At 37.8% G+C, this 23,932-nt stretch overlaps 1 protein-coding gene and 1 non-coding gene across 5 annotated transcripts; both read right to left on the bottom strand.

Moving 5' to 3' along the window:
- Positions 1-532: 532 nt before the first annotated feature.
- LOC131324138 (actin-related protein 9) lies at positions 533-23,932 on the bottom strand. Of its 4 annotated transcripts, none has more exons than XM_058355969.1 (20): positions 23,720-23,932; positions 23,468-23,586; positions 22,450-22,509; positions 22,283-22,348; positions 19,515-19,623; positions 16,922-17,133; positions 16,417-16,537; positions 15,988-16,052; positions 13,492-13,581; positions 12,609-12,659; positions 11,716-11,847; positions 10,521-10,610; positions 10,331-10,401; positions 10,042-10,241; positions 9,912-9,955; positions 9,775-9,824; positions 8,953-8,998; positions 6,618-6,668; positions 2,580-2,726; positions 533-1,090 (listed from the first exon to the last, which is right to left on the bottom strand). In XM_058355969.1, exons 1-19 carry the CDS (start codon positions 23,823-23,825, stop codon positions 2,583-2,585), a joined length of 1,827 nt encoding a protein of 608 aa, XP_058211952.1. In that variant the 5' UTR covers positions 23,826-23,932; the 3' UTR covers positions 533-1,090; positions 2,580-2,582. The 4 variants fall into 4 exon arrangements, with proteins under 4 accessions (XP_058211952.1, XP_058211953.1, XP_058211954.1 ...); XM_058355970.1 differs by having other exon boundaries at positions 533-1,062; XM_058355971.1 differs by having other exon boundaries at positions 533-984.
- On the bottom strand, positions 14,541-14,648 carry LOC131324910 (small nucleolar RNA snoR100). Its single transcript, XR_009199496.1, has one exon. It is a non-coding gene; the product is annotated as a small nucleolar RNA snoR100 (small nucleolar RNA).

Below are 23,932 nucleotides of genomic sequence, written 5' to 3'. Positions count from 1 at the left end.
CGAATTTGTACGTCACATTGTTTGTCTGGAATAAAAAAAGTACATAAACATATACCAAAGTTGAAAAACTGGAATCAGAAAAGTACATAAACATATACCAAAGTTGAAAAAAAATCGATATAAAATGAAGTAAAAAGATCGAAAAAGACTCTTTATAAATTTAGTACAATTAAAAGAAAACAACCAAAAAATCGTTCGAAAAAATCAGAAAAACGTTAGGCAGGGTCTATGAAAGTGACAAAACAGCTAAAATTTATAGGTAAAAGAAACCCAACATTTGGAAATTCTCTTGTACAGTACTGTAATAGTAAATTCTACTTGATCGTATAGCTTTAAATAATCCTTTCCTCTGCGGTTGATTCTCTGCAGACAAGTGTATTCATGTGCCATTCCTATCTCCAGAAACATGATTCAAACTGCTCCTCCAGACACATGAACGACTCCTGCTTTCAGATCATCAATAGAGGAAGTAAAGGTTCTCAAGCTTAATAGTAAAAATTGACCAGCGTGTTTAGGTTGTCACCCAAAAGTCTATCGAAGGCGGTATCCTACTTTAGAAGAACAATTCACTAAAGCGTTTTTAAGATTCTATCAGCAGATTTATACATCAGATGTGGCAGCAAGAAGGAAAGGAGAAAAGAACCCGAGCCATACATACGAATGACCGTCAAAAGAACTTTTTTTTTGAACGGCCCATCAAAAGAACTCCTGATATAGATTCACAGAAAGCGGGAGAACATCTATAATTTCAAGGGCCCTAATTTTAATTATGTATAGTCGTCAATGTTATACTTGATACGATCGAACTTCATTGCTTCCCAAGACATGTATTTCCGAAAGCTCTTCATCATAGAGGTAGCTGCTCCCTCACCCTTCAGCAAAATGTTTCCTTTTATCACCAGGGCCACCTCGTAGCTAGATTTCAGTGTAAAGCCCCATTATCGGCATATGCATGCCAAGCCAATTTGTCTCCAACATCAATTACTGCCGAATTCCAATCGTGTATATGAGTACTTCTCTAACCAGAGGTTTCTTCCAAGAATGGGCGTCTCCATTGAACACCTAATTATACACAAATGGATGCAGCCATCTAGAAGTTTTATTATCGGAAAGAGAAGGGGGAAGTTAAAACAGATCAAACTATAATTCGCGACACATTGTCACATTGACAACGTAAATCAAACCGGCATTCTGCCAATTTAATACTATAACCAGTGATATGCACAAATAAAATCGTGAGGCCCCAAAACAACCAAAAGTAGGCTAGGGAATTTTCACCGAGAATAAGATATCAAGTTGGCAAATTCAGCAGTAGAAGGATTACTTAAGTCAATCATCAACTCATCACCCTTTTTTTTTTGGGTAAGTCAATTCATCACTTTATACATCAAACAAACCATTGCATAAGTCAGCCTAAGAGATCCCCGGAAAAGAGGAAGGCGGGGGGTAAAGACCCTACAATCTTCGCCGTTTGTGGAGATGAAGATATTTTTTAACACTGAGACATAAACTATGGATATACAACTTCAGACTAATGCTTTTGATCTGCTGCAACTCACCAAAGGAGCAGAAGCACGCGAATAAATTACTAAATAGCTCCTACCTCTTAGTTGGAATTAAGCTCCTCTACAACACCAGGGGAATTGGAGGATCCACCTGCTCTAATCTGACGGCCAAGAATTTAACACTAAACCAACCCTATTTAAAGGCCATGAGGATTATCACCCATAATTATGCACCCCTCTCATTACCACCATTCGCTGCCATTAATACTCCCTCTGTCCCAAATTGCTCAACCTTTTTGGATAATCGTGCATTTTGCATGTCAAAAATTGGTCCATTTTTTCTCCTCAATGAGATCTTTAAATTGGTCAAAAAATTCAAGCTAATGCATTATTTTTGCTCGCAAAATGCACGGCTACCCAAAAAGGTCAAGCAATTTGGGACGGAGGGAGTAACATTTTTATTCACCAGCCAGCGCTTCATAGGCAGATTGGTCTTTTGTCACTGGAAAACAAGGTCATTAACTGGTCTTCTATCAGTGATGATTAAAGATTTGAGACACAGTGATTAAGGCTAGAGCTGGCTATGGTGGGCATTGGCATGGAGGCGGACAGCAGTGGTGATGGCTACTGGACAGGTGGAGGGAAAGGGGGGTTGATCGGCGGTGTCTGTAAGAAAGAAGGGATGTGAAACTATTAGGTGTTTGACTGGATAACAAGGATTCTGAGGCCATTAGTGATCTCAGCCATTTGAGTTTATAGTTGCCATGTGTCACGTTAGTAATAGGACTTGTGGATCCTCCAATTTTAGGAGGATTGGAGAGGAGCCTCTTAGTTGTTCCTTTCAGTTAGGTTAGTAATAACCACTGAAATCACCTCGAAATGACCCCATAACTAGGAAAAAAAAAAAAAACAAGGGCATGCTTTCTCTTCTCTATAATTCACTGTACTAGTAAGATCTCAGATCTCTTAATATAGTCATCAACACCAAAACTAAATGCCCACTATGAAAGAATGCTGCTTTATATTGCTTCTGAAACATTCTTCAATATCTCTGTTTACTTCTACCTTCCATACCTTTCAAGAATTCATGTAACACATTGCTTGTGCTTGAAGAAAGTACGAATCCTTGTATTTTCTGCCACTTCCAATGTGGATCCCATTGCGAATCCAGTCCTCTCGATGTATCCAGGCCTCACGGCCGAAATCAAGAACACCAAGAATCTGCAGGAACATGAATTGTAACTATATGCACAGTAAGTGGAAAATGAAACAAACAAAAACCAAATGCAAAAGAACAGAGATTGTTCCTTTAAATTAATCAGTGCAGATCTCTAAGTGCACAAGTCTGACGGTTTTTGAGAAGTGGTCAATGATAAATGGATCCAACGAAACCAATCTCTGATATTGACATTAACTTTTAACGTAACAATCATTATTTCCAAACCTCACTCCAGAACAAACATTCTCATCTAGTTTATCCGATTCACCATTTCCAAACTCCTCACAAGGAAAAAAATCGCATTTTAAATCTATATTAAAATCCCAATCAATTAAGTCAGCTGATGAATCTTTTACAATCCTTCTATTTCAAGGTCTATATCCTCATAATTATCTTCATATCCATTTTTATCCCCTTCATACTATTACCTTTATGTAAGCAATGCAGCCCCAGTTTGAAGACACGATTTACAATAATAAAGGACAGATAACATTACTCGGTTTCAAATCGGAGTGATTGCATAGAACCCTCAACTAAGAGTATTGAAGTACATTCGAGACATAGTGAATGATGATGCTGCTTCATATCCACAACAAGCTTACCTGATACATTCATTGGGTTTGAATTCTCAAATATTTATATACCATATAAGACCTTACTTCCTATTGCTTCATATCGTCAGGAAGATGATTCTTTCCAACTATCCACAGCCTCATCACTGGATGACATTGGAGCTTGTATGTTGGTTTTCATCTTTATGAAATTAAGATCACGAATATGATGGGGTTTCACAATTATACAACATGAACAAACCCAATGTTTATAAGCCACAAGGGGCAAAACGAGTTTTTTTTTACCGTACTTGTCTTCTGTAAAAACTGAGCCAACTGCAAATCCAACAAGTTTTACATATTATAGTAAAGCAAGACCTTCCTTCATGTCTCCCCATCTTGTCAAGAGGATGGCTCTTTTTAACTATTCACACCCTCTATTACTAGATGGCACTGGAGCTTGTAACTTGGTTTCATTTGCATGGGATTTGGAATTCAAATATGACTGAGTTTAAAAATCATGACAATAAACAAACCCAGCGCTTACATGTCCCAATGGACAAAACAAAGTCCTTTTGACCGGACCTGTACTGGTTTTAACCTCAGTCAACCGCTTCTCCAACAGTTTTTGGTTTTCCTATTCTAGTCTAGTAAATGCACGGTGTCACACCCAATTCAGTTCCGTTATATGGAACCTCATGGGGTAGCGATCTACTTTAAAATGGTCTGTGCTCATGGACGGGACACACCCCAATGTACTTGTTTAGGAACTACTTCTAAGGAGCCCGGAGGAACTTTGCCAGATGGGCTTCAAAAAATGCACTTATAACTCTTTTGAATTCGACAACAATAATCAACACCTACTATAGTTTCAAGCTATACCATTGTCAAGCCGATGAGAAAAGGTAAGTTTAGTTACATGTGACTAAAAATTATTGAGGCAAATGCCTACTCCAATTGGAGTTACAAAAAACTGTAACTTACAACAACAACAACCAATAGAACCCATGTAGTCCCCAATCATTGGTGGTATGGGCGGGGGGAGGATTGAAGACAGACCTAACCTTTGGCAATATGCACAAAGTGGCTGCTCTCAAAATACCACTAAAACAGTGGCCCTCCTATACCTGTTTTACAACATGTTCAAATATTAATTATGAATGCGTAAAGTGTGCTTCTATATCTCTATATGTGCAAAGGATCCTATTAACTATCTGTATATACATATCTACAAACCCTATACTTTGTTAGTCATTATTGACAATAATCGCAAAATTACAAACAGCTTGCTCACAACGTCAGAAAATTATAAAACTTGCTCCCCAAAGGTCGGAATCCTAGATTCGTCCCCAATAGTCGCCCATTAAGGCTCCGTTTGTTTCAAAGTAAAATGTTTTAATCATTTTCCGGTGTTTGGCTCCCCAAAAAGTGCCAAAAATATTTTCTTATGTAAAATATTTTACATCGCACGGGCAAATTTGTTTTACCGTCAAAGGCCCCGTAAGTCGTTTTTGGGTGATGATCTTCGTCAACCTTCATGTCTGAGTTGCCCCATCCACCTCAGTAGCGGTCCAATACTTGACTTGTTTTGCAAAAGAAACCCTTTAACACGAGTGGGATCTAACAGATCAAACATCAAATCTCTCTCTCTCTCTCTCTCTCTCTCTCTCTCTCTCTCTCTCCATACAAAAATATATGTATACACAATCACACATATATGTCCCTATTCATGCTTATGTTTTTATGCCTATTATAATATTATTCTGCAAGGATATTTTTTTGTTGGTGTTCGGTACTTTAATTAAACAAACACTGGAAAATGAATTTGAGAAAAATTGTTTTCTCCCAAAACATTTTACATAAAAATATTTTACTTCGTAAAATGTTTTACATCAAAACAAACGGAGCCTAACATTAGCGGCTACCACTTGTGGATTCAATTAATGCCTAGGGGATATGTACCCCCCAAACTTTTTAAACATCTGCACCTCAAGTGGTAATAGCATCTGCCACTTATGACTGAAGTTACTTAACCCCTTAAGAAGTTGTACTGGAGCCCATCTAGACTCTATATACATTTTTGCAAGTCTGTATTACAATTTTGTGCATTGTGGGTTTGTGGAAAAGCATTCTAAAGCTTAGAACTAGCAATAGTGCTATGGTCCTATTTTTCATCATTGTTCGTTCCCCACATAATGTGGTCACTGGAGTGAACATGTGAGAAACATCGTCCCAACTAACTATTGTTGGTGCACCACATGAGATGATCAACAAAATATGCTTAAAAAATAGGGCCAGCACAGCATTACTATACGTGTAATAGTGACCCTTCTATGCTCAATTCCTGGTTCCACCCCTGGCTGTTTGCATCACAGTAAAATGCCACCAGCTACGTCTTCCTAGGTTTGGTATAGCCTAATAGGTCCATCAGTCATCAACCATGTGATCGATAACACTCACAATGTTGTACAACATAGTCGAACATCAAGTCATCAACAGTGGTTAATTTTAACCGTCAAAACACATATGAGCCTTCGCAGCGTCTACACTCATTGTCAATTGATTATGAGTTAGATACTTTAACATGGTATTTTTTGGGGAGAAGAGAAAATTCATACCCCAGTATGATGGACCTAACAGAGAAACTGCACGATTATGGACCGATAAGAGTCCACACATAACAGAACTAAAATCTGTGGGGTGTGCGTGGGTGTGCGCGCGCGCGTGTTGGGAGTTCAGACAATATTGTATGACATGCCTTGGGTTTAAAATGGATGACACCACTTAATACACAGTGTGGCATCACCATCCAATAGCTTAAGCTTTTGGGTTAAATTCACATAACGAAATTTCTTTATTGTATCACAACTTGGCTACCGGTAGTTTTGGTCAAGGCTCTCTTGATTGATTTTGCATAGTTGGGGTGGCACGTGAGGGCAACTGTTGGAGATGAGGTGGATGCTATACACACGAACCTTTCTCCTACATATCTGACTATTAAATACATAAGCAATGTAACCCTAATCTTTCTTTTACAACAAATGATCATCTCTTACTTCTTATTTCCACTAAGAAAGTCATTTAAGAACACTACTCATTATGCTGACAGTTTTTTTAACAGGGTTCTCTCTTATGGTTCTTTAACTCATAGTTTACATAGAATTCACCTACAGTTAGTTTAATGTCTTCCAACGAAACATTCATGTAATCATAAGAGGTAAATGTTGAAAATAACAAGACTCACAATAAATTTCTCTCAATTGAGTCATAGGTAAAAGAATCACAAGAAGGCAAATAAAGAACATTAAAATCAGGAAAAGTAATAGTAGGTGCATGACTTACTGCCCCGCCTTTCCATGGCACCATAGCTGGATTTGCTCTCGACTGCAAAACCTGTACAAGTCATATAAACTTAAAAAGGCTGCAGCGTAAGCAGGGAATAAGGCAGGCAAAAATGCTTTGAATCGAATGAACAACGCTATACCAAACAAAGAGCTCGTTTACCGAAAGAATGGGATCCAACCCATGTGAAAATTCTCGGTGACCCATGGTGGGATGATCACAGAGAATTGAAGGATCTCTGAATCTTCATTTCCATACATATGAACACACAACACATACACAAACGAATTTTATTAGGAAGGCAGAAATGCCTGGACCCGTTCAAAAAATTGGGTTGTATTTTTGCTTTTTCTTCCTTGTGTTGAAATATTTTCTTCCTTTCTCCTTCGAAAGATGGAAGTGCTACTCCGAGACGAATGAGATAAAGAAAAATTATTTCATCTGATCTAACATTGCAGACATTTGATTCACAAGAATGGCATCACATAAATCAGTCATACAGTGATCTAAATATAAGAAAATCTATAACACAAATTTACAGATCATTACACCTATACATGTATGTATCAATGCCATTTGTTGCCAAGATAGGTGCTATCCTTAGGACGTATTTCCTAAGTCAATAGTACGGCATCTCTATCCAGTGGGAGTAAAATAGCATCTGTGATCCATGCAATTAAGACTCGGCACTAACGTCAATCAATATTGTCAATTAAATTTTTGAACCATTGAATCATATACTGCTTCCAGATAGGGCTAGAACTAACTAGTCACAATCATGCCTCTGGTAAGAAAATGCATATTCGTGAGTTTTTTTTCTTTTCTGTGCTCTTGCTGGTCAGAAAGAATACATATTTAATTGGTAAGCTGTAACTTTCAAATTTTAAATTCAGTACATTGCATGTTAACAATAATTTTTGACACGATTGACACCTTAATATCTTGAAGTTCATGGGCCTGCCTTTCTTTTGCCGGACTACATAAAGATTGACTCCATTGTAATTCATGTGTTTACATATCTATGCGTACACACACACATACATACATATATATATATATATATGTATATATATATAGAGAGAGAGAGAGGGAGAGCAAATTAACTTTTTCCGTATCTGTTCTAATGCCAATCCAAAAACGTTGAAAAACGATATCTTTGCAGATGCTGCAAGTGATTCTGGATCATAATCCATACTAGCGTTAGACCCCGTTCAATGCATGGGGCAATAGAAGAAAGTTTACATCAATATTCTTTCATGTTGTATTGGGCACCGAGCGGGCATAATGCTAGTAGGGAAAAAATTTAAATGCATGTAAAGCAATGTCGAGAAATTAAGGCGGAATATTTGAAATTGAGTACTACACATGCATATGCAGATTTCCAGCACACACAAATCAGCAACAAAGTTAAATAAGTAAAATGGGACGTAAAAATTTAGAGAAGCTTAAAGATTTCACTGGTATATATAACAATACCCCACTAAAAACTAAACACCAAACACCAAGGAACCAAAAATGAAAATAAACGCCAAAGTAAGTTGCAGTTAAACAAATTCCCTTTAAAAGAGGAAGTGGGGGAGAGCAGTTGGTTCCCACTCCCACGTTGCCCTTTCCTCTAGCAATTTCAAAGAATTACAAAAAAAATCAAAAATCTAGAAAATTAGGAATGAGGGTTTAGAGGCTTTTGAAGGAAAAATACATTTTTATAGAATATGTATAGCGTTTGTACCCGTTCAATGCACGGAATAAAAAATAACATTGGTTTTTTCAATCCCGTGTATCCCACGTTCCAACAACCCCCCCCCCCCCCCCCTCGCTCTCTCTCTCTCTCTCTTAAAAAAAAAAAAAACTCAAAATTCTAGGAATTTAGGATTGAGGGTTGAGAGGCTTTTGGCTTCAACTACATTTGTATAGTATATTGATAGATGTCATGCAAAATCATCCATGCATTCAAATAAAGAGCTTTGGTCAGTTTTAAGTGAATTGACATTCAAAGTCATGCAGTGGTGAGATATTATACCATATATATGCCCCTGAAGTTATAGTCATGCAATCCCACTGAATGGGCGAAACCACCCCGCAGTTACATGTTATTCCTACATTACAATATCACTATACAGAACTGACGCAATATAGTCCATCACATGTAAAAGAAGAAGGCCTATTTTACATAAGGAAACCACTGTTGCCAGCCTCCATAAGACTCGAATAGCAAAGCAGATCTTAGTATTTTCTACGAGCAGACTGTGAGTGAAGCGTGGGCAGGCATTATTTTAGGGAAGAACTATTAATAGCAATGCTAACAGAAAATATAAGTGTAAACTACTAAACTGACCTCCACTGTGTCAATTGCTTCATGTGAAGGAATCGCGTGTAATACTCTGCAACAAAATAAGTGATGTTAACATTTCTACAAGACTGTGAGGCATTAATATTATTCATGGAAGCTAAGTCAATCCATAAAGTGCTTTCAAATCCAAGTTTCCTCAAGAGATATTTCTACCTCGGCCATTCTAGACTGTCAAAAAATCACTCCTTCTGTAGTTCACTTCGGTTATCATGACAATGGGGTCAACACTTGTCATTGCAAAAGGTAGGGGCACCCCAGAATATTAAATAGATATAAACTTTTCATAGAAAAAAGGTTCAAACCAAAAAAATGATGTATTGATGTGTTATATAACATTACCATTCTCCACTTCCCAAGTGTAATATGCTTTAATAATAAAGGCAATAGTGATACCTTTAATCTCGGTGGCAAAGGCCCAAATACAATGCATTGCTGGTAACAGGTAATTAGGTGGCGCTGTACATCATAATTTCCATATCTTCATATGGACATTATGAACTGCCAATCATTATTCCATGGAACTTGAAGGCTTATAAACCAGGCAGGCTTGGTAGCCTGCACCTGTTTTACATTACAATCAGGTCAGTCGGCCAACAATTTAGCCAGTATCCTCAGGTGTCCCCATGTCCATTCAGAGCTTCCGACTGACTTAAATTCTACTCTCTCAAACTTAGAAGCAAATTTCAGATTCAAAGAGTACGAGTGCCTATTACAATGTGTTTCTGCTTGTTTATCTCAATATATGCTCCTCAAATCATGTATGGCATAAAGGATGATGACATATGTCACATTTAAGCTGGTACTAACCTCTCCTCCACAGCAGAAATCAGACCAGCTGTCAAAGCCACACCACCAATCTAAAGCAAATAACTGAGTCATTTATCCCACGCTAAATAGTACCTCATACTGGTAAGTTAAAAATTTACAAATGCTCCAAAACCAACCAGTTGTATGCTACAAAACAGTTTTCTTTGGAGATCGATACGCCCTGTACATAGAGAACAAATTATCAAACCATATTTTATCAATGAGAATCTTCCCAAGATAAGAGCATAGCTTCAACAACCAATCTACCTGTTGAAAGAATGCTCTTTGTTATAGCTTCTGCAAGGCCAATGTTATCTTCTTTCTTTGGTTTAGTTTGGAAAGATGGGTAACTGTCCCACATTGGGAACCCACCATTAAGGCTGGGATAGAAGCCATCTGACAAGTCTGTTCTTCTTGGAAATTCCATATGCCATGTATCTTCCAACATATCTTCATAGTCATTAAACCTAGTACAGTAAAATCATCATATTCGAAGGCAGAAAGAAAATGGATAACGCTGAATAATGTAAATACATAAAGCTCATAAGTTACACACCAAGAACGAGGAGGTGGAGGGTAAACATCTGGAACCAAAAGCATGGGGTAGAAGAGGCCCATAGGAGGAACCTATTTTAAACAGCTATTTAGTTCCAAATACTACAGAGTAATATAAAGCCAGCCAAGCTGAACATTTAACAAGGACACATATGCAACCATATTATGGTACAAACAGGTATCAGCCATACATTCAGAGCTGCTAGTCTTGTCTTATGAGATCCAGCAGGCATGCCATCTTCATAAGAATGAACTACAGCTAAAGCTTCAACTTCCCCCTCCTGGATAACGAGAAACATGCCAAATTAGTGGAGACCAAAACCACATGTAGCAACTTTTTTATTAAAACAAACCTAGTGACACCTACGCTATCTATTGCGTTCCTCAGCATAATCGATAGGACCCAATAACCTGTCTTGATGCCAAGGTTGTCAACGTGACAAGTTTTCGGAAGAATGAGTAGTTTTTCCCTGTCCTTTCTAATGATCTATCTCAAACTCATTAACTCTTCAAGTTCATTCTCATAATGATTTGTTTACACCAGCTAGATAAAATTTCAGCTCTTCATAGAGTGTGTGTCATATGCAAGTTATGATCCAAATTGGTGTTAACTATGCCAGAAAGCGATGTTGATAATCAAAGTCCCTTATATGGACTTCCAAGTTCTTTTGTTAGTAGCTTGTATGGGAGGGAATCAGGGCATCATTATCCTTTTCTCTCTCAATGTCTTGATAAGATAGATCTTTTCGGTACCCAAGGGAATGTATAGGGTCTTTTTGTTTTGGGCTTCATTTTGAACAGGGTGGCCTCCAATCAATGCCTTGTTACATGATATTATTTAATTATTGAAAAAAGAATGGGGTAAGACTACGGCAAAATCAAACTGGGGCCAATCTTGATTGTGACCGAAAATGGTTTTGGTTATGACTCAAAAGTGGCGTAGGACACGCCCCAAAATAGGTGAATGAGGAATCCACCCAAAAGGGGTCAAAGAAAAATGGGTTCAAGTCATAAGTACCATCTTTTTCTTATTAATACTTCCTGTATCTCATGGTTTCCCAACATAACTGGACAAGAAAGGGTAATTCCCTTAAATCTTGTCGTTTGTTTCCTTAATTCCAACTTCCCATGTTACAGATGCAGCAAAGGGGTAGAATAAATAAACAAAAGTTTAGGCAGGTAACAAAAGCAGCAATATCCCTGAAGAAAGCAGGTAAACAGGATGAATAATTCTGACAAGTAGCCCTAAATTGCATGATCTGACAAAACATCCACACAACTCATCAAGGGGTAATAAACAGATCGTATGATCTGACAAAACATCCATGAAACTTAAAAGGGGCAATAAACAGATAAGTCATATTAAACTTGAGAAAACATACTCACTTTAATCTGACAATACGCCTCTTTAAGTCTGTTAAGCATTAACAAATCCACAGGCTTTGCCAAGGCATCAGTACGAATCGGAGGCCATGTCTGATGATGCCTTTGTGTCCAGAGAAGGCATCTTGATATATCCTGGACATAGAAATCATCAACTAAGCTAATAATGGCAAAAAAATTCGCCACTATGAAGGAAATGGATATGTACGGCAGCATACAGATATGTGAGTCATAAGTCTCACAACTGACAACTAAACTATTTTTCCAAAGATTTTCCACTCCAAAAGTTTCTAAGAGATCTCTATCACTTCCATTTTATAAAAAATCCCATGTTATAAGTCATAACTTGACGAAACTCAATATCACAAATTTTAGAAATTACAGTTATCCTCCATCGACAGAAGCAACTGAAGACTCATGAAAACCACAAAGGGAAGGGAAGATTGAAATTACACGGGATGTTTTGATGACAAAAATTATGAGTTTACTTAGTTTAACTGTTTAATCGAACAGACAAAAAGGAATGGTGAAAAAGGTTCTTGTAATTGACCCCAAGGGAATAACAAAAACAAAAAACTTAGCTTTGGGTTTTTCTTCATTTCAGAAGGTGCAGGCAAGGGGGGAAGGAGAGGAAGAAAATTAGGGCAGTGAGAGAAGGTAAGGAGATAGGATTTCCATCTTGGAGAAGTTCTAAGATGTGAGATGCTTTTTTCAAACGTCATGCCGGTGTGTCTATATCGTGTCATATCTATGTCCCACCCCTAATTTCCACAAAAACAGAAAACTACTCACGAAATAAGAAGTGTAGAAGAAGTCATAAAAGCAAGCATCCAGCAATTTGTTCACATATATAATTGAGATGAAAACAAGTTGAAATCCGAAACCATAAACTAAACCTCTCCGCCAAAACGTAAAGTCATTTGTGTAGTAGGTAGAGCCACTCCATCCTGAACAGAACCACGTACAATTGCAAAAGTTGATTTAGCCAGACCATTTCACACAAAGACAGAATTAACATAGTTACTGATGTAAATGGAAGCACTATCTAAGAAGCTGAGAAGGATGCATTTGCCTTTATTGCTCTTTGCTTTGGTAAGTTAACAAGTTTGATAATGTTTCAAATCAAGGCAACATTTGCTGAAAGCACTGAAGCGCATGCTTGCAGTACAGCATGGATCCGGCGGTGATTAAGGTAAAAAGGTTAATGCTGGAGAGAGAGTGACACCACGAAAGGTGGCTGCAATGACTACTTAGAAGTTATGCTCATGAAACCCAATTGAGGTAAAGGGTAGTAGCATTCCCACAGCTAATTACATGCAATCACACAGTAGTTGGTGGCAGATTTTTTTTTCCCTTTTGAATAACTAAAATGTTTATGGTTTCACAAGTTGTGCCATTTATGGTGGTGAACTTGGTAATAGTCATAAGTAATGAATATTCAGCAGTGTTATGAAAGATGTTGGTGTTGACTATAATAGTAGCGGCAGTGTGTTAACTCTGCTCATGCTGGGGTACAAGGAAAAATTATCAATTAACAATTAATTTCCACAACCATACATGATAGTTGCTTTCTCAAAGGACTATTTTCCCTCTTTACACTTCATAAAAAATTTACGTTAAATTACCAACCCAAACTTTTTTGTGCATAGTTCCTTCCTGATGCAAAGGAGGAACATAGAAGATAAAACGCGATAAAGGATTGAACTTGCGAGGTGGTGCACTGTTCAAACAGCAAGGTAAGAATTATCTGCTACAAAGTACGTCAAAATGAAGTATTACCTCAATGCATATGACTGAAGTCACCTGGGCACCAATATTTACGGCACATGCCGTTGATAACCCATTTCCGAAAACTGCAGCTAGACCTTCCTGTTAGAAGCCGTTTTATGTTATTTTATGATAGCAAATACTGAAAAACAACTCCATGGAATTCTAATTATAGCCTTGCAAAGACCCTTAATACACAAGGAAAATAGGAGAGTAATATACAACAAGATAACAACTATAAAAAGCAATCCAAAGCTGAAAGCAAGGGCATTACTAATACGATTATACAAAGATTTGATAGCATATCCTACAATATGCAAACATAGAAATTGCCAGATTGAGGAACTGTGTAAGCAAGACATGATCATGTTCATACAAACTTATTATCTATAACAAGAATATTACAAAATCTTGTCCTTAAGAAATTAACAGACACAAAAGCGAACAATGACTGAGCACCAAGTACAAGTCAAAGATACAAGAAGGTACGATTCACAAGTACGATAATCACATTCATAAATAACACATTTCGGGTCTCAAGTGCTAAGCAAGCAATTCAAAGGCCATTAAATTGGGCATTAGCAGGAGTTAAGTAATCACTTCCTTTAATCTAGAACCGGGGAAATTTCTACCATATCATCCAAAATACGTTATGGTTTTTGCATAATCTGACGCAGAATGTTAACGTCCTAGTAGGAAGATATTGGTCCAAGGAATATTATCGAAAGTAGTAAGTTATGATAAAATTAGATAAGACAAGACCATGATAAGTAGATATTATATATTTTGTTATGAGTATGTTTTCTAGTTTTACTAGGATTTTAATTCCTTGCTGTTAGGATTTTAGTTCTATAAATAAGAGCTTCTTTTATGTATTATTCAGAGTTTACAACAACAACAACATAACATAACCCATCTAGTCCCCAATCATTGGAGGTATGGGCGGGGAATGATTGGAGACAAACCTAACCTTTAGCAATATATGCACAAAGTGGCTGCTCTCAGAATACCACTAAAACAGTGGCCCCCCTAAACCTCCAAGAACCGAGGAGCTACAAGGACGTTTTGTTATAAAACCATGCCCCCAAATCAAAGCCAAATGGCATCAGAGAGGGTAGGCCTAGAGACCCAAATCAATTTATGTGCACATTACCATGCTTCCTTCATTGATAGTCCAAAGTATCGGTATGCACAATAATGTATTATTCAGAGTTTGATTGATGAAAATTGAGTTTTAAGGTTGTGGCCCAATTGCGCTACCCTTCTTCCCCCTTCTCATCCCTTCACGTCCTGTATCAACTTTTCCTCCCAGTTCTTGAGCCACACATTTGCATTAACCATTTAACCAATCTCTCCTTCTCTTTGATGACAAAGGGAGTCTTTAGCCTTATTTTTCATTTCAGACCACCTTTCCGCCCTTGTAGTTCGAGCTATCTGTTGCCAGATCAGGTTTCTTGGTTGCTAGCGGCATGAGGCAGACGCGGTTCCCTCTCCAGCGACTGGTACGAGTGGGGTGCGCATTCCAATCATTCTCTCTTTCTCTTTTTCTTCTTCTCCCTCTCTGTCTCTGCTCGTACCAGTTGCCGCCTCATCCGCATGGAGAGGGAGAGAGGGAACCGCGTCTGCCTCACGCCGCTAGCAACCAAGAAAACCTGATCCGGCAAAAGATCGAACTACAAGGGGAAAAGGAAGAAAGGTGGTCTGAAATGAAAAATAAGGCTAAAGAGCTCCCTTTGTCATCACATAACAAAATATATAATAACTACTTATCATGATCTTATCTTATCTAATTTTATCACAACTAAATACTTATGATAATCTTATCCTACCAAATAAAAATAACGATAATACCTATAATAATAAAATATTACTTATTGGATCATATGCTTAGTTCCGATGGGAAGTCCAGGACATGAAACTGACAAATGTTTTAGTCAATAATAAGACTAATTATAACAATGATGATAATATTTCTTGGACCAAAATCTTCCTCCAACAACTAGGACATTAACATTCTTCATCAATCACAACACCACAAAATAAGAAAGTTTGAATATCTCAGATATATTCTAATAGTCCATTAGAGTGTTTGAAATCCCTGAATCCTTACTCTGTACATATTTGAATAGGTTAATGAGGCACCCAAACCACAAACATAATAACATTTTTCTTCAGGCCAGTTTAAAATGCTAGTTCCAGTTGCTACATGGAGGACACGGGCAAGGACAAGACTGAGCTTAGAGCCAGTAGGCCAAGCTGAGCCATGGGGGCAGGTCAATTTAAGCCCTCTACAGGACCGACCCATGTCTACCCTTGCAAGTTCTGGATATGTAGGAAAGAGGTTCGAGGAACAGGATAAAATAGATTTTATTGGTTTCGGACATTTAATACCACGCACATAACCAAGAAATAACCCAAGTCGCTGCTACTGTTCTATGTAACAAATGTGCAATATTAGTTTGGCGCTGGCATCTAAACTAAAACAGGACACCTTGGAAATTTTCACACCTGGTGGACCACAGCCGAGCTAAAGTGCAAGTCTCTCAATATGATAGACAACATCTCCTTTATTTCTGCTCATAAAAATAAGACAAGTGCTGAATTATGTTAGTATTTAGAGATTGGAGTTATGGAGATTCATAAAATCAAAATTTGGAAGAGCCCTATATTAAAAACTAACCATTTATCCCATCCATTTATGGGCAAGTGAGCCTAACCCATGCTCAATAATTGACCTTGGGCTGAACTACGGCCAGGTAGATCAGGGGGGGAGGTCAAACAAGAGCAGGCATCCATGCATCTCAGAAAATGCAAGTCATATGGGAAGATGAGCTATCTCATGAAAGAATTAACAAACTCCCAGTCCCAGCAAGTTATTCTTATATGTTACAACAGATAAATAAAGGGAAACTAAAAGAAGTAGAATCTACATCATACCGCGACTATCAAATGTTTCTGGCACTACCAGAACAACGGAAAACATGTTCCTTTCGCTATGAGGGACATGCAACTTCTCAATCAAAATCCAGTCCCAGATGGCTTGAAGATCTTCAAATACCTGCAGGGTACATTAAAAAGTACTTGAAATACTAATACTTAGTAAGTACAAAGCTTCAAATTTTGCAAGTCCACCACCATATTACTGAAAACCAACTTTTTTCCTGATCAGCTTAGCTCTAATGACCCCTTTATCTGAAAAGCAGTTCGGATAAAAACCAATGAACAATAAGTTCATTTACGTCAATGATGGAGCAGCACTCCCAATAATACTAGAACCTTTTGCAAAATTTAGATAGCTTACCATAAGACTATGACTGACAGGAAAAATAATCAAAAAGAAAAGACCAAACAACAATATTCTTTATGCTCAAGACAAGACCTAGCTAGTATTCACACATTAGTAATCTCTTCAAATTTTTAACCATGATGTAAAATGTGGTACCTGCTGCATAGGATAATATAGAGACACATTAAGGTGACCTCTGCGAATTGGACGGCGTAGGCAATAAGGCTCAGTAGGTGATATTCTTAGAGCTTCCTCGCCACAGATATACTCTTTTAATTTACATTCACTTGAACCAAGCTCCTTGCTGGCAGTACCTTCCTTCAGGTCTGTGGGCCCGCCAACCTCACCTTTGTTTGGGGAACTGTCTGCTGAAAATTAATCATTACTTATCAAATTCATTTTGTTGAAGGAAAGCATATGCTCTAATAATGGCTTCCTTAGTATGAGAGTAAGGAGTTGTAGTCATAAACTTGCCAAACTACTGCGGCCAATCGTGAAGTTGACCAAAGCAGTATCAACATAGGTTCAGGATTCAAAGGTACCAAATATGGCAACCTTCTTAATAACATAATATAACGCAAGTACAATCATTTAAATTATTACATGTAACTTTATGATACCCAATGTCCGACTGCCCCTATGACCTGTAGGCGTCACATTTCCTGTGGCCCAATACTCAGCAACAAGTCAAAGCTCTGTCAACCAAAAGCTCGTACGTGTGTTTGTGTGTGTATGTGAGTGTGCACGTGGGAGAAAAGGATAGAGAACTTGTGAATGCATCCACCAAATCACTATGATGTCCAGAGTGAACCAATTTGCTTTCTTTCACTTAAGGAACGATAACTTAAGGTTATCATAGCACAGGGAACAGCAAAAAGGGACTCTTGTAACTTCACTGAAACTCATAGCCTAAGTTTGGACACAACTGGTGAATTTTTGGCATTTTATATTCAGATACATCAATATGAACAAGGTTAACCTAAAGGCTAATTGCCTCACCAACAGTACTTATGCGGAAATGTCTATCACATATTCCTGTACTCATATGCTAGTTATAGGGCCAGTCCTTCGTGTAGTGGTAAGGTAGTAGTTCATCACAACTGTTTTTTAGCTAATAAGACATTTAATCGAGGTGTGTATTTTTGAACAATTCTATTGTGAAACCAGACAGTCTTGATTCGCATGCTTGTAACGTGCATCATATATCATGCTAAAAATTTAAGACAAGTTACCAAATACTTGATCAAGGGTTACTCTTCTCTTATCTAATTGTTCATTTTTTCTTGATCGAGATAATTTCTCTTTTCGAGTCTATGATGTGGGGGTTGTCCACATTAACTTCATAGCCACATGCTAGTCACGCAATCAAGTAATTGACTTTCCACTTGAGACATCAGAATTACGGCTTTACGCTCAAGGGAAACAAAATTTGTTTCTTTCTTGTAGGTGTGTTCAGTTGTCAGATGAAGATGTGTCCCACTATAACCATTTCCTACGAAGAAACACTAGTCCATAAAGGACAAACGGTGCTCTCCTGTTCTCTCTTCTATTACTGCTACTAGCCTACTACATACTCTTCTAGTCTTCTTGGTGCTGATGTTTTCTCCCTGCTGTAGTGGGTTCAATTGTCTTCCAAAAAGACTGGGTGAAATCAATCCTGTAGAGGGATGTACAGATATAAGAAGGAAAAGAAGAGGGCTAGCCGCCATCTCCTATGTGGTGAGGTGGTTAGAAAGTTATGGCGAATTTTTTAGGTTGAGTTGGTAATGCCTCATTCTATAACGGATTTTTGTTACATTGAAGTGGGGGCTACCCTTGGGCTGTTAGAGGAAGGCTGGAGATATCATTCCATTGCGTGATGTGATGCATTTGGAGGGAAAGAAATAGGAATTCTTAAGAGGTCAGAGCTTCAAATTCCTATAGTAACCAATCTCCATCCTGGCGCTCCAACTCATACATTTAGATTCACATTGGCAATATTAATAAATTCTAACTACGTTCAACTTGACTCCATATGTTTATCTTGTATCACGAGTTACCAAGAACTGTCACACGTACTGCCCTAAAAAATAGCACAAAAAGTACTATCAATGCAATTTGATAAACAAATGCAATCCAACAAAAGAAAGTTACAAATCAGCTACTTCTGCAAGATATCTATACACTAAAACAGAGCGGTGTCTTTTTTTTAGAATGTCTAAGCATACAAAAGAGAGCAACCTCTCCAGGCATGGGATCACTTCTTTTTATTAAGATTACGGCCGTGTGAGAAAAAAAGATTCACAAAAAGAAAAACAGAATCACCTTTTCTCAACCAAATCTACCTTTTGTATGTATCCTCATTTTTTTGGTAATATTCCTAATCACCATTTCTCCATATGTCTTTTAATGAGAAAAGGAAAAATTCTCTACATTTTTGGAACCTCTCTTCTCACTTTTCTGCAATACCCATTAACACATCACTACACATTTAAATTTACAACATTCTCTTGCTCTCTTCTCCGCAATACCCATCAACACAAGTAACCCTTACACAATTAAACTCTATCACGATAGTTCTAGAGGATTATGATTGGTGTGTTGATTGTTTTATTCTCGTTCTTTAACAATGTAATTAACAATCTGAGAAAAAATATTTATGTGGCTTTAGATTTGTAGGGATAATTTATATAAATCATCTTCATTAGGTGGGCGTTTGCTTATATGTAGACAGAACAGAACAAGCATTAGGAGAGCCAGAGTCTATTACGTAATGTTGAAGATGAATCAAGTTTCTTCTCAAGCACATTGGTCCAAGTGAATGCAATCTCCTTCCTGTTGCTCTGCGGGGTATTAGCGTATCCATCAGCACGCCCCATCTGCAAGAGAAATTTGTTAGTTTGTACATTCATAGGGAACATTTATTCTCCTTTCCTCAAAACCGCTTACTAGGAAATTTAAAAACTCTACTGACTTGGAAATTTGAACAGCCCTGAAATTTTGCAAAAGCCACAGACCAATACATTATTCAGTATGATATGATACCTTGACATCTATACTTCTAAGAAGCCAGGAAAGAGAACAACAAAAGGAGAAAAAGTATCTGTCTGCTGTATTAAGGGAAAAAAGTTGCTCTCTGTCTAGACGAATGGGGGTTGTCTGAATGAATCAATTCCACACTGTCAACGCCTCTGCGTGAAGAACAATTAAACCAATTCATGTCTTCTTTCAACATCTCTATCCAGGTCCTTCCCTCTGTGGCCTTTCTATTAAGAGTAATCATACCACTCTTCCTAACTGTCACATTTATTGATCTTTCTCCAATTTTCCGAAATACCCTAGTCAACTCTCTCTTATCTTCAATTGCCACTGCCCTCACCATTTCGCGACTATTTCATCTCTAACTCGATCTCTTCTAGTCTTACCGCATATCCATGAAACATCCTCATCTAAGCTCTACGCATTCTGTGTATATGTTGTTTCTTGGTTGCTCAACATTTACCGCGTAAAGCAGTACTGGTTTTACAGTTGTTCTACTTATTCTTCGTCCAATTTTGAAAGTACACCTCCACTTGAGCCAACCTAGTTCGATTCATGAAATACATCCTCCTTCATCTGTCCATCTTTCTTAACAAAATAAATCTACATAGAAAGTTTTGTTCATGTTTTTAGCATGTCATGGTTCATTCTCTACATCTTCACTACATAACTTTTCTATTGGTAATCATTTTACATCTCATATGTCCTATTTTAATCTACTAACATCAAACAATTATGATTCCAATTCCCTCCAACTTTCATATCCAGGATTAACTCATCTTCTAGTTTAATTTCATCCCTACAGCGATATCAAGTGCAAACAACATTAACCACAAAATGTAATCCCGAATATCTCCAGCCAGATCGTCCCTAATTAGGGAAGAAAAAAAAGATAAGAAGGAAGCGAGCAAGCAGGGAGCAGGAAAAGAACAGCTTTAAAAACAAAAGCAAATAAGAATAACCTCAGACTCCCGACTAGCAACATCAGACTCCCGACTAGGGAGTAGGGTGAATCAAAATTGCCTTCAGAACCTAGATTTCATTTTTTACATCTCTAAACTGACTTTGACAACTGACATTACTAATTGAAGAGCAAATAAAAAAAGACCCCCAATAAAAAATTGCTCCCTCTAGCAAACAACATTCGACATCAAAGTGCCAGACTACACAAAGCTGACATTATCATAATTTTTTTTTGAACGGCCTGGTATTATCATAATTGTGTAGCACAGCCTTTATCACACTCCCCTTTTTACAATCTACACTTCCTTTTTTGTCTTTATCCACATGAATTTACGGTTTTGCCCTTTTCTCAATACATTTTTTAACACGTCCAAGGGCAAAACTGTAAATTCATGTGGATAAAGACAATGAAGGGAGAGCAGATTGTAAAAAGGGAGTGCGAAAATCATTTCCCAAACTTTAAACAACCTCCAATTATAAAGACCATCTTGAAGATTTCAATAACACAGGAAGAACGGGAGGCTTGATAGGCTTCAATCATCAAGGATGATGGAAGGAACAAGAGAACCATAATCTCTTACGTAAAGACACTGCGCATCAAGACTTAGACCTTATAAGACATCTAAGCTAGTTAGGGATAATCAATCGCAAGTTTGGTCAACCATTTTTGTCAAGTGATACAACCCCCTGACCTTCCAAAGAAGGATCTAGTAGGAATGTATCTTTGAGACTAGAGACTTCAACAGCTTCATTTGGGCACATAGTTCACCTATGCGCTGCTATAAGAAGCCCAGCATGCAGAGTTAGCAAGGAGATAAGCCTGGCCAACCAGACTGTCCAAAAAAGAGAAGTGTTGGTGGTCGGTTGACAATTTTAAGCCGTCAAGCATAGCACGTTAGACTATTTCAAGGCTTGACAATACCAAGAAATCTCTGGTTTAAGTTGCAACTAGGTAGTTTTAGGCTCAATATCACTTGTACATATGTGAGACATTCTTTCAGGGATTCGAAAAGCCATTAGAAATTGTTAATCACCAACTCGCCATCAACAAGCGCTCCAAAGTTGACTATCCTAGTCTATCAAAAAAAAAGTTGAGTATCCTAAAGAACAAGCTTAGGCAACATTTGGCGCTCCAATCCGAGGTCTAAGTTCTTTACGTTACCATACTTGAAACGCATAGTGTAACCACGCATTTTTAAATTAAGTTCCTACTTGTTAAGAACTGAGGGTAAAGGCTGAAGAATCCGAGGTAGTTGTTTGACAGAAATAAGTTGTAATTGAAACGATGTGGGTGAGCCTAGAAAACACATTATAATTTGTTTTTGTCTTTGTTTTTTTTGATAAGTAGAAACAGCATTATGATTTGTGACATTGTGAAAGAGTTGGGCAAGTCTGGAAACCCAATGCAATTTCTTTGTTGAGGAAAAGAGAAATTTTACATATCTAAGATGTCAGGACTACATATTTCTTAATCCAACAAGCCCGAATAATAAGATTAAACTAACATAAATAATGGACTAATCAAGCACCATGTACCTTCCGTGTGAATGAGTTGTTTGCAACCTCTTCATCTAAGAAAGGAATCTTCAACAGTGATGCAATCTGAGAAACAAAATGCACAATTAAACAAACCTAATATGCACTAATTGCTTGGAAATCTACTACCTTGTCAGAGAAACCGTAAACAACAGGCATTCACATACACTATCATAAGCCTTCTCACGCTCCACGTGTTGAGCTGTGGTAACCTGAGAATTAAGCAACTGAAAAACCATGGGAAACAAGAGTAGTCAAAAAATTGTACCAAATAAATTTCTAAGTAATATGATCAGCTGTCAAGAATTTGTGCAGGAAAGTCATTCTTGTGAAAAGTAGAGGAAATGGAAACTTATTTTTTCTTTCCATATTCATTTAAAGAAAGAATCGTAACAAAGTGCAAAATGCATAATAACTTTCAAGCGACTCGATGTGGAAAATTGTTCCTGAGAAAACTTTTAGTACAACATAGCGAAAAAATATATTTTCTCTTATGCGATCATTTGAAAGAAATTTGTGAGCAAGGTGAAATGCAGTAGTTTAACTGTGCGAAAACCAGCTTAAAAACACGATTCCTGCAAAATCTTGTGTTCTGCAAGACAAATTTTTGTGTTTTTCACAGGTACAAGTTTTGAGAGAGCACTAATCCTAGAGATAAAGTTCGAGACGTGGGTACCGCGATTTTCCAGCTAACTGAAGATATGAAATATGCAGAGCTGTTAGACATTCTTGTACTTCACTTTCCTTTTCCTAGCTAGAAGTGGAAGTGAAAAGACACAATCCCAAAAGTTCTAGGCCAACTGAACACTAAACAAATTACGAGATATATTTGTACGTCCCTTTCCCAACAACTTGATGGGCCTAAACAGGAAACCCGTAAGTTCTAGTCCAACTGAACACATGAGTAAGTTCTAGTCCAACTGAACACATGAGATACGCATAAAAGTTGGACATTCTCGTACTTCACTTTCCTTTCCCAACAACTGAACGGGGCCCTAGCAGTGGAATTGAAACAACGCAATCCCACAACTTCTAGGCCAACTGAACTCTAAATAAATTGCAAGATATATTCTTACTTTCCTTTCCCGACAACTCAACAGGCCTAAACCGGAAACCCAGTTTTAAAACTTCTAGCAATGGGAATAAAGGGGTTCATGGATTTGAGAATAGCAAGTAGTACTCAACCTGATCTTGCACTATCTTTTTAGGAGCTTGGTTGGCTCCAGTGGTGCGTCGAGCAATGCAGTGAGGGATGTTGAAAGGAACGTCCTGTTGAGCTAGACCTATCCGGATGTTTGCAGAACCTAACAGTAACACAAACAAAAAGGCATAACCATGAATAATGAATTGCATAATCTTAACATATACCAATGCATGTACGTAGGGGGAAAAAACGATACAAAGCAGAGGGGTTAGGGTTAGGGTTTTTAGGGGGACCTGGATTGATGACGACGAGATTGGAGCCTCTTTCGGAGAGGAGTTGAGAAGCAACTGCTGTCTTTAGGTAGTCTTGATAGTGTAGATAAGGAGCTGAAGCCGACATTTTTCATACGATGTGTGTGTGTGTGTGAGAGAGAGAGAGATTTGTTAAGAAGAGATGTGTGTCGAAGGTAGAAGGGGAGAAACGAGGAGGAAAAAGGAAACAAGGTT

This window comes from Rhododendron vialii, chromosome 4a (genome assembly GCF_030253575.1).
Source record: "Rhododendron vialii isolate Sample 1 chromosome 4a, ASM3025357v1".
In the NCBI taxonomy this organism is placed as follows: Eukaryota; Viridiplantae; Streptophyta; class Magnoliopsida; order Ericales; family Ericaceae; genus Rhododendron; species Rhododendron vialii.
This window is presented reverse-complemented; position numbering and strand designations above follow the sequence as displayed.

Coding starts and splice junctions, on each gene's coding strand:
- LOC131324138 (XM_058355969.1), bottom strand. CDS start 23,825: ATGTCGGCTTCAGCTCCTTATCTACACTATCAAGACTACCTAAAGACA. Junction 16,538..16,921: donor TATATTATCCTATGCAGCAG/GTACCACATTTT, acceptor TGTACCCTGCAG/GTATTTGAAGATCTTCAAGC. Junction 13,582..15,987: donor GCTCGGCTGTGGTCCACCAG/GTGTGAAAATTT, acceptor GGCTTCTAACAG/GAAGGTCTAGCTGCAGTTTT.